General features: G+C 39.3%; 1 protein-coding gene across 3 annotated transcripts in view; it reads right to left on the bottom strand.

Moving 5' to 3' along the window:
- sptlc2b (serine palmitoyltransferase, long chain base subunit 2b) overlaps window positions 1-11,804 on the bottom strand; it is a 35,309-nt gene that overhangs the window by 10,049 nt on the left and 13,456 nt on the right. For all 3 annotated transcript variants that reach the window (XR_005130204.1, XM_037537770.1, XM_017684609.2), the window contains exons 6-9: window positions 5,266-5,359; window positions 2,662-2,767; window positions 1,593-1,812; window positions 670-796 (exon numbers count right to left, since the gene is read on the bottom strand). Coding sequence is in view for 2 of the 3 variants with exons in the window: in XM_037537770.1 (XP_037393667.1) it covers window positions 670-796; window positions 1,593-1,812; window positions 2,662-2,767; window positions 5,266-5,359 (547 nt within the window). In the remaining variant the exon portion in view is untranslated. The remainder of the gene's footprint in view (window positions 1-669; window positions 797-1,592; window positions 1,813-2,661; window positions 2,768-5,265; window positions 5,360-11,804) is intronic.

Here is an 11,804-nt window from a genome sequence, read left to right as displayed (position 1 = left end):
CTACTATCAAACTAACAAGAGATGCTTAAGGGAGGCTGAAACTGGATTCTGAATTATGTCTGTAGACATGAACTCAAAGTTTTGAAAAGAGAGCATAGATCAGGAAAAAAAAAATATTTGACTACGCTACATAGTTAATTATTGGTTCTTTAACTGTATAGAGCTACTTGGAACAGGCTTATATACACCACTTTTCATTTAAATTTCTACAAAATAACTCTTTATATATTATTGAATTATTCATATATTGGGCAGTCATTGGCTGGAGGTTTGGAGAACTGGCCTTGTGACTGGAAGGTCGCCGGTTCGATCCCCAGAGCTTTATAGTACGTGACTGAGGTGTCCTTGAGCAAGGCACCTAACCCACAACTACTCCATGGGAGCTGCGGATAGGTCTGCCCACCACCCTGGGCAAGTGTGCTCACTGCCCCCTAATGTGTATGTGGTATTTCACTTCACAGATGGGTTAAATGCAGAGGTGAAATTTACTGATGTGGGACTAATAAGGGTCACTTAATCTTAACTTAATTAATCACTTTGAGTTTGTGGTCTGGAATATTAACTTCAAAACATAGGAGTTCTGTGGAAAGTTACATTAATAGTATACAGAACAGCTTATAAGCTATAATATCCAGATAGGAATACGAAAGCACTATTGACAAAACCTACCTAATGTTGTGCCATCCTCCCCCATGATGCATTTCATGGAAGTGATAATCTGCTGGGCCACTGGAGGAGACATGGATGTTGCATAAATTGCACTGTGAGAGTGTGTGCGCAGGTAGTCGATCAACTCCTGAACCAAAAACAGAAAAGAAAACCAAAAACATGCATCTGTGACTCCTGAGAATCTGAAGCTATTATGGGAGTTTGACATGAAACAGAAGATGACTGGTAAGACCTTAACCTCTCTGTTACCAAAACAAACACAATGGGTCAACCAGTGAGTCACACTGCAAAACTGCAGGCTGACAAACCATTGCATTAAATTTGGGTCTTAAGTACTTTAAAGTTCTAAGCAAACAAGTGCTCATCACCCAGATAAATCACTTTAGACATATTTTACATTAGATTATTTACAGTGTATAATGATATACACCAGTATACAGCCTATTTATGCAGGAATGTCTGTCATCTAAAACAGATAACAATAAATTAGGAATAATTCAGAAACTGAACGAGTGCATTATGTTTCAAAGTATTTAATTCAAGCGGCTCATTTTTAAGACCAAGTTTATGACAGACAACTTAAATGAGGGAATAATTTACTTGAAATACATTAAAGACTGACATGTACATTTGCATCCTGCGTTGCAGTCAGACACGCTCCACAAGCAGTGATGCATAGCCAAAGGTGCAGTTGTCAAATTGCAAATGGGCACCTTTTCTATAACCTGATGCTTTTTGCAGATAGGCAGTTGTACTTCAATAGTTGCATGACTGTACAGTCAGGAAAAGTGGCCTATTTGAGAAGGCAAGCATGTGAGATGTCCTTATGATATGGTTTTCTGGATTGGCATAGGTGATTCTGACAGCATCCTCGATTTACAAGAACTTTCCGTGATGCTGATATTCATGGTAAGATAACCTACCTTATTTCCTCCTATGTAGCCACCAGCAGCACCAAAGCTTTTTGTAAAGGTGCCCATCATGATGTCAACATCACATGGGTCCAAACCAAAGTAGTCCACCACACCTCTGCCCCCTGGTCCTAGAGCTCCAATGCTGTGGGCCTCATCCAAGTACAGGTAGGCTTTATATTTCTTCTTCAAGGCAATGACCTCAGGCAAACGCACTATTGAGCCCTCCATACTGAACAGAGCAGAAACACATACACAAACATACAAATTTTTCTTCTGTTCCCTCTGCTGTTTCATCAGTTTGACTAGAATAACGTTACATACAATGTGATTTCATGTCAGGTCAATGATATTTGACACCACTAAGCAAGCAGGGACATCAACAACGACTTTCACTCCAATATTTGGTTTCTATAATTCAAATTACTGAGATGGGTTTATCTTTACTATGGATCCACAAGAGCAGTGCTTCTCTGCTCTATACCCAGTTCACCACTAGAAGGGCTGGGTAATTTTTCATTAATGGGATCAGCCTTGTTATGAGCAGGTCAAATGCTAAAATATGCAGGACCGTGGTAAGCCAGGCAGGACCTTAGCTTACAGGGCTGGTTTGCTTCATTCTGAACAAGCTGGAGCACACCTGATTCCACTTATTCAATCAGTTTCTCAGTCTACAATGTATCATATGTGCCCTTGCCTTCTTGGAATTAAACCCTGCAGCCACACCAACCATTTGCAGAAAACATTGGACACCACTGCATTACATAATAGACACAGATATATTTAGGTGTGTACAGAGATGCATGTAAATTGCCTCTACTTCAAGACTTACAAAGAAGCGAGCTGACAGAAAAATGGTGCTTAGTCTTGCAAGCCTCCTTTAAAAGGCAAGGGTCTTTTGACTTAAAAATAACCAGCAATCAGACTCATAAAAACCAGTGCACAGAAGTGTGTACCTGAACCACATGGACCTGTGGATAACTTAAGAGAATGGAACTGATAGCATCCTTAGGACTATGGCCATGCTAACGAGCAATAGATGTCAGATAATCTGTGTAATGTACAGGTGCAATCACCACACCTGTAAATTCCTTCAACTAGAATGAGAATTTTCTTCCAGGGTCGGTGGGTTCTGGGCTGGCCGTGTACTATAGCATCCCTCAGTAACTTCTCCAGGCTCTGCATATCTGAGAGTATGAGTGAATGAGAGAAAGAGATTGGGAAAGAAATAGAAAAAGTATCATTTTAAACACTGTACATTGACTGATTTGGGCCCAAGCATCTTAGTGTTAAGATTAAGATCAGCTGCACCTGACAATAGATTTCCTAACATTCTTTGTATTTTTTTTTTTAAATGGTAAGTTTTGTTCCCTTATATTTTCATTAGTTCTGCTTCCATTACAAATGGCCACATGCTAATAATAAAGGGTTGTATTAGATACATTGCATATGTTTTGTGTACAGTGTTATCGACTCAGCCTATACTGGTGGTCATGAAGATGAAGATCAGAAGTGATGCTAATTTAGTAATGTGTATAGAGCTTGGAGCAATTCAAACTCTCACTATATACGATTTCAAAGTATTAATGTTGTTCTAGAATCAGGATTTTTGAAAATACTAATGTGAGATACTAATGTTGTGTCTCCTCTTTTTTGAGTTCAACAATCATATCTGTATCAAATCAAATCAAATTTATTTGTATAGCGCTTTTAACAACGGATGTTGTCATATGTTGTCGGATATGTCAGCTGGATATGCTGGTGTATGTTTGTAGTATGACTATATACACTTTGTGTTAAGAATTCACACCCAACAAAACACAATGCAAGATGTAAAAAACCATGAGCCAACTTGGTTGCTCCTGCTGTAGAGGGGTAGCAAAGTTTTATTCAGATGGACATTTCAAAAAAATTTGATTGTTATATGCTGTACTGCAATGTGCACAACAGCTGATCATCCCCCTAGGAATTATAAGGTTCTATCAGACATTTTTGTCCGTCATTCACATATTTTTATTTTGTAACTTCTTAACTTTATGTGAGATGTTTTTTTCAGTTGTGTGCACATCTGGTCTCTTTATCTAGAAAACAAAAATGTTCTATCTGCAAAGTCAAACTCTAACTTAGTTATATAAGGTCCTATCTGCGAGCCAATCAGCACTTCAAATACACACAAGTAGGCCAATCAGACTCTGCTACTTTGTTATGTTGCTGTGCTGGTAAGGGACTGTGGAGAAGGGAGCACAGGAGTCAAATATGAGAAAATGTCACAATGCAAAGTTTAGGAGAAACTTCAAGACAAACTTCACTTAAACAATGATCTCATGAAGGATGACAGTACAAATAATGGGTAAGTCAAGTGTTTTTAGATCTTGCTTTATATTCATTGTTAGCTACCATGCTAGCCAGGTAATGCTAATGTCAGTCTGCCAGCTAATGCTAACATTAGGAGGCAAGTATGGAGCAGTGAATCATTACCAGACATAACAAGGGCCACACTTGTGGAGCCAGCGGTTTGCAGATGGACAGTATTACATTGTTTTGTTGAAAAAAAAGAGCCAAGGTTATAGGGTTAAGAACTTGCCAACTTTATGATTTATAGGTATTTTATGAAAATGTGATGAAACAATAATTTTTAGTTGTTAGTGCAAACAGAGTTGTGGCATTTTTAAATGTTTTGCAATCACTTGACAATTGTGTATTTAATAATTATTTAATTAAAATGTATTTCAATAATGAACAATTATTATTAATTATTAACAATAAATATTTTTCTATATCTGAATATTCAACATTTATAAAACATGAAAATGCGTGAAACATGAAAACATGCTGCTGAAACTCTGCCTGTCTCCTTGCAGTTCTTTAAAACTCTTACTGTGTTACATTACATAAATATTATTCCTAAGCGTAACTGAATAGTAAATATTTGAATTTATGGAAACTTAATTACAACATAAACATTAATTTCATTCATTCAGTCCAGCTTTTTCCTTCCTTCTCCCAAAATAAGACATTTTTGCTCATTAGAGTCACATTTCTGATATACAAGAAAATCTACATTACCTTTAGACTGAACTGCTACAATGACATGCTGGGACAGTTTATTACAGTAGCTGGTCTCTGTCTGAATAAAGGAAGCTTAAACTAAAAAGATGATTTGTCCTAAAACAAGAAATAAATGTCATAAAAATACTATAAAAAGGCATTAAATTTAACTTTCTGATCATGTAGACACTCTGTTACAAGATTAGTTAAAACAAATGATGAGTAACATGTTTGTGTTCCTTGAAAACCGTTCGTTCTTTTCATGTTTTGTCAGATCAAAGCAGAGAGTTCTTACTATTAGAAAGTTCTATAGATAGAATTCTGGTCAAATGCAGTTCCAAAAAAACTCATTTCAAAATTTCATAGGATTTTGATATTGCACATTTAGAATACATTTAGGGTGTCTGCCATTTTCATGTAACACACAGACTTGTTCTACATATCAGTTTTGCTATTTAGAATGCAAAATCTTTGAAGCTCAATATCAAAATTGCTCAGAGCACAGATAGAACCGTATAATTCCAAGGGGACGTGATGTGTGAAGCACAAGCAGAATATATATTGTGAAAAGTACAATAATATGAAAAGAGACAGCTTACTCAGTTTACAAAAGATGCTTTAACTGAAATGAACTTACTGTTGTGTTTGAAGACCCGAATAGTGGAACCAGACAGACGTGCCCCTAATACCAGAGAGGCATGGTTTAGCTCATCACTCAGAATCAGGCAGCCCTATAGGGTGAAAAACATGTATTACAAGAATTACAATGAACCTTGTATTTCCAAAAAGGTAACTTTAGAGGAGAAGGAGAAAACCAACTGTACTTCTACTGTAAGTCAATGAAACCAGAGTTTTGTCCAAGTAATTTTGGGCCATTTCTTTGGGTTCATTTATCAAGAAATTTACATACAATACAAAGAACAACAGGCATTTTCAAATTATGTCAAAAACTAAAAAAAAGTTTTCCTAGTTCAGAAAAAAAAATCTGTTGGTTAAACCGAATTCCATCAGCTAAGGTCTTGTTAGAACATATATTCTTAACATACACAAAATATGAAAAACAAAATAAATGATAGCTGGTTTACTTCAATGCATCATAAATTTGTGAAAGCCATCCATGTCATCTTGCTTTGAAACACAAGATGTCGCTGCAGAGCAGTGAATCAATAATTCAGTATAAGAATATATATAATTTTTCTTCACAACTAACATCATTGCACGTTTATTACATATGACCATGATAGGGTTGTCTGATACATTACAAATGCACCTTTTGAGTAAATGCCAGTAGGCTCCCTATTTCTCCTAGCAGTCTTGGTTTGGTGAGCATGGCCTGGCCTATCAGCGTTTGTCTAACCAAATGTGCAGTCAAAAAATAAAAAATACTCATTCACTAGTCAGCTGTGTGACACAATCACGTTGGCCCCATGCTGAGAGTAGCCAATAAAGTAATAGGAGCGTTTCTAAGCAGATTGTTCCCAATCAGTTGTGGTAGCCAGTCACAATAGCAAGGCAATATAATGAGTCAAGCCGAAAGCATAAAAAAAGTGGCCATTGGAGCAGAAATTAGGAGATTAAACATTTGGGACCACAAGTGTAGCTAAAAACACTTCTGTTTTCCTTGCTTGTTATGCAATCACTTGAATTTATTCATTTATTGGTGGACTTTGAGAGCAACATTTTTGACAAGTTTGCCAAGATGATTGTTGTCCATCTTTTCTTTTCAAGCAGTGACCATCACTGGTGAATCATTTTGCATTATTACAAGGCGTGTTATAAACACCTGAAATGCTGCTCTGGATATGTATTTGCAGACCACAAAGATTGTATACTACTAGATAACTTTGGATTTGTAATGTGATGAAGTATAACAAGGTTTTGTGAAATCTAATATTGTTATCATATTCATATTCCTGTCTCCACTTCCACTAACAAACTCCTGCACCACATTGCGTTAATTTGTGAATTTGTAATTTTATTGAGGCAGTGTGTCTGTGTTTGGATCTGGTTTGTGTGTGTGTGATTTCATTGATGAGTCGGTTTCTGCCCCTATACAGTTTATTGTGCCACCTTGGGTGTTGTCTATCTAGTATCTAATTTAAACATAGCTGAGCTTACAAAAACAATTGTGTTTACAGTGTATTAGGGTGCGCTGATATGGTTAACCAGAAATGTATTTATTTGTCTGTGATCCCTTTCCTATTCCTGAGGGCTGTATTTGAAAGTAGACTTGCATTTAAGGTTGCATAATGTGGACATAAAATAAGATTTGCAATAAAGTTGCAGTAACCAAGTCAGATATTAAAGATCACAATTTAAACACAATTTTGTCACTACATGAAAGATGAGCTAGATAGCTAGCTAGATAACTAGACAGATGTTTATTGATCCCAGAGGGAAATTGCAGTGTTTCAGTAGCCAGACATAATTACACATAAACTTACATACACTATGGAGAAAAATACAAAACAGAAATAAATCTAGACAGAGGTTAAAGTACAAGAGAAAAAAAAATATAAAAGTACATCTATTTACATGGCATATGAGATAGATTCACTGTATTTACAAGACAGCAGGCACAGAGTGGTATGAGGTAGTCTAACAGCATATATTATAATTACAGACATAACTAACTGAGCTGCATCAATATTGTAGTGTAAAATGCACAGTGAAAAGTGTCATCATAGTAATAGTTGTGATATATTGCACAGCGTGTATTAATCGAACAGGAGATAAAGTGATGTGGTTCAGCACACTTCAGACAGCAGATGATCAGTACCGTCTTTGCAGTAAGGAGAACTGTTGTAGAGCCTTGTAGCAGTAGGTAAGAAAGATCTCACACAGTGCAGCTGTCACAGACGGCCACTGAATGCGCTTCTCCGTTCATCCAGTGTAGCATGCAGAGGGTGTGAGATGTTGTCCAAGATGGCTAACAGCTTGTTGAGGGGTCCTCTGTTCTGCCACAAGCTCCAAAGAGTCCAGCTTGACAATACAATAGAGGCAGTCTTCCTAATAAGATTGTTAATTTTGTTCAGAGCATTTTTGTTAATGCTACTGCCCCAGCACACAACAGCAGAGAAGCAAGAGCTACAACAGAATGGTAGAATCTCTATAGGAGCTTAATGCACACACCAAAAGACCTCAGCCTCCTCAGGAAGTAGAAACGGCTTTGGCGAGAGTGGCGAGAGTGTTACAGCTCCAGTCCAGCTTGTTGTCCAAGTGCACACCCAGATATTTGTATGTCCCAACCACCTCCACATCAGCACCATCAATAGTGACTGCTGACAAGGTAAGTTTGGACTTCCTAAAGTCAAGCACCATCTCCTTAGTCTTACTGATGTTTAGCTGCAGCTAATTCAGCTTACACCAGTCAACAAAATCCTTCACCAGCTTCCTGTATTCCTCCTCCTGTCCATTCCTTGTGCACCCTACAATGGCCGTGTCATCCGAGAATTTCTGCAGATGACACGACTCTGTGTTGTACCAGAAGTCAGAAGTGTACAGGTTGAACAGGAATGGAGCCAACACAGTCCCCTGGGGTGCCACAACACTGCACACAGCCTTATCTGAGACACAGCCCTGCAGTCACACATACTGAGGTCGTCTAGTCAGATAGTCCATTGTCCATGAGATGATGAATTCAGCCACCTGCATCAGCCGTAGTTTCTCCCCTGTGAGCACAGGCTGTATCGTGTTGAATGCACTGGAGAAATCGAAGAACATGATCCTCACAGTGCTGCCTGATGTGTCCAGGTGAGAGTATGTTCTGTCCAGCAGGTAGATAACTGCATCATCCACTCCAATGGACTGTGGAACTGTGTGCTAATGCTGAGGTGTTTTTTTTCTCTCTGTTCCCAGACTGAGTTTCCTTGGGAACTGGGTGTTGTTGACATATGGCTTTCGGCTTTGCATGGCAGAGTTTTAACTTGCACCTGTAGATGGAGCGATGAACTGTGTTCACTGAATTGTTTTCTGAAGTGTTCCTGAGCCCAGGTTGTAATATCCATTACAGAATGATGTCGGTTTTCAATGCAGTGCCACCTGAGGAATCGATGGTCATGGGCATTCAATGTTGGTTTTCTGCCTTGCTGCTTACGTGCAGAGATTTCTCCAGATTCTCTGAATCTTTCGATGATATTAAGGACTGTAGATGATGAAATCCCTAAATTCCTTTCCATTGCACATTGAGAAACATTCTTCTTAAACTGTTGGACTATTTGGTCACGCAGTTGTTGAACCTTGCTCCATCTTTGCTTGTGAACGACTGAGCCTTTCAAGGACGCTGCAACGTGAATATTAGCAAAAAACAATAAAGTTTATCCATTTGAACATTAAATATCTTGTCTTTGTGGTGTATTCAATTGAATATAGATTGAAAAGGATTTGCAAATCATTGTATTCTGTTTTTACTTATGTTTTACACAACGTCCCAACTTCATTGGAATTGTGGTTGTAGTCAGTGATGCATGATGTTACTGCATCAATGTGTCCTCACCGTGTGGTTCACACAGGACATCCCATTGTATAGCCTCCAGACAGCCCCTCAGTGATTCTACTGCCTCGGGTAACCACTTTCTCACTGTCCTTTTGATCACTGTCTGTCTCTGAACCAGGGGTTTATACCATGAGTTGAGATGAACCAGGTTATGGTCTGAACAGCCCAGTGGAAGGAGAGCTGTGGATTTATATGCTTCCTTGACACTGGCATACAGCAGTTAGTTCAGTCCTTCTGAGTTTAAAAACCTGATCGCTTGAGGAACAAAGCTGTTGCAGAATCTGGAAGTGGTGGCACGGATGCTCTGGTACCTTCTTCCAGACAGCAGAAGTAAAAAAAGTCCACGTGAGAGATGGATGGGGTTGTCCACAATGCTAGTGGCTTTCCGGATACAATGTGTCCATGATTCAGGGGAGAGAGACCCCAATGATCTTCTTGGCTATCCTCACTATAAGCTACAGTGTCTTGTGGTTGGAGGTGGAGCAATTCCCAAACCAAGCGATGATGCAGCTGCTTAGGATGCTCTCCACAGTCCCCCTGTAGAACATGGTGAGGATGGGAGGTCGGAGATGACCTTTCTACAGTCTCCGCAGTAAGTAGAGGCGCTGCTGGGCTCTCTTAGCTATTGAGTTGGTGTTGAGGGACCATGTGAGGTTCTCTATGATGTGAACACCAAGGAAATCCTGGTGCTTCTGATGATTTCCACAGCAGAGCCAGTGATGTTAAGTGGGGGGTGGTCACTTCACACTCTTCGGAAGTCAACAACCATCTGCTTTATCTTCATTCAGAGACAGGTTGGTGGTTCCGCACCAGTCTGTTAACCGCTGCACCTCCGCTCTGTACGCTGACTCATCATTCCTGCTGATCAGACCCACCACAGTTGTGTCATCAGCAAATCTGATTTGAGCTGATTTGAGCTGTACTTTGCAGTACAGTCATGAGTCAGTAATGTAGTCTGAAAATTCCATTAAGTTATCCATTGAAAAGTAAATAAAAGTTTAAAAAGTTGTAAAAAAGTTGAGTAACAGCTTTAGAGCCTGCCTCAATATCCAGAAAAGAAAGAAAGTGGGAAATAAGGCGCTATTTACAAAAAATAGAAGACGCAGACACGGAGCTACTGGAACAGGCAGCCACCTCGAGCAGCGCCGGAAACGTGTGTTAACACAGCCCTTCATGAGTTTTTTATTGTGTAACTTATATGATTAATCATGCAGCTTTACTTGCCACCCAAGAAAGCATCACTGATAGCTATTAATGTCTTGAATGCTTCTTTTACCTAGAGTTCTGATATTCCCTGGCAACATTGCTATCTGTCTGTGCCTTTAAAATTCTATAACAGTTTTATACTGCATTTTGCAGGATGTGCCACATGCAGATCAGATATTAGTCTAATGTGGGCGCCCCTGTATAAATAATAGGAACATCACTTGAGCTGCACTGAACCTATGCTTATCAAACTGGAGAACAAAGAGTGACAGAAGTGGCAGAAGATGAAAGGCAGTATGAAATTAATGCTTATTAAATTACATATGCTTTCATACACTATATTGCTAAAAGTATTCGCTTGTCTGCGTTCACACACATATGAACTTGAGTGAGATCCCATTCTTAATCTATAGGGTTTAATATGATATCAACCTACCCTTTGCAGCTATAACAGCTTCAACTCTTCTGGGAAGGCTTTCGACAAGGCATATAAGTGTGTTTATGGGAATTTTTGACCATTCTTCCAGAAGTGCATTTGTGAGGTCAGACACTGATGTTGGACAAGAAGGCCTGGCTCGCACTGTCCCTCTAATTCATCACAAAGGTGTTCTATCAGGTTGCAGGCCAGTCAAGTTGTTGCAGACCAAACTCACTCATCTTTGTCTTTATGGATGTTGCTTTGGCACTGGTGCGGAGTCCTGTTGGAACAGGAAGGGACCATCCCCAAATTATTCCCACAAAGTTGGGAGCATGAAATTGTCCAAAATCTCTTGGTATGCTGAAGCATTACGAGTTCCTTTCACTTGAACTAAGGGGCCTAGACCTGATCCCCCCCTTCACCAAACTTTACACTTGAACCAATGCAGTCAGAAAAGTACCATTCTCCTGGCAACCACCAAACCCAAACTCGTCCAATCGGATTGCCAGACAGAGAAGCGCGATTCATCACCTCAGAGAACTCGTTTTCACTGTCCACTGGTGGTGCTTTACATCACTGCATTCGATGCTTCGCATTGCGGTTGGTGATGTAAGGCTTAGATATTGCTGCTCGGCCAAAGGAAACCAATTCCATGAAGCTCTGTTCTTCAACTAATCTGAAGGCCACATGAAGTTTGGAGGTCTGTAGCAATTGACTCTGCAGAAAGTTGGCGACCTCGGTGCACTATGTGCCTCAGCATCCGTTGATCTCACTCTGTCATTTTATGTGGCCTACCACTTCGTGGCGGAGTTGCTGTCATTCCCTATAGCTTCCAATTTGTTATAATACCACTGATAGTTGACTGTGGAATATTTAGTAGAGAGGAAATTTCTGCATGCATAGGTGCTTGGTTTTACACACCTGTGCCCATGGAAGTGATTGGAACACCTAAATTCAATGATTGCATGGATGAGTGAATACTTTTGGCAATATAGTGCATGTCAGCAAGCATCAACATATGTAATTTTTTTTATTTGATCATACACTACTGCACTAA

The sequence above is a fragment of the Pygocentrus nattereri genome, chromosome 4 (assembly GCF_015220715.1).
Source record: "Pygocentrus nattereri isolate fPygNat1 chromosome 4, fPygNat1.pri, whole genome shotgun sequence".
Taxonomy (NCBI): domain Eukaryota; kingdom Metazoa; phylum Chordata; class Actinopteri; order Characiformes; family Serrasalmidae; genus Pygocentrus; species Pygocentrus nattereri.
This window is presented reverse-complemented; position numbering and strand designations above follow the sequence as displayed.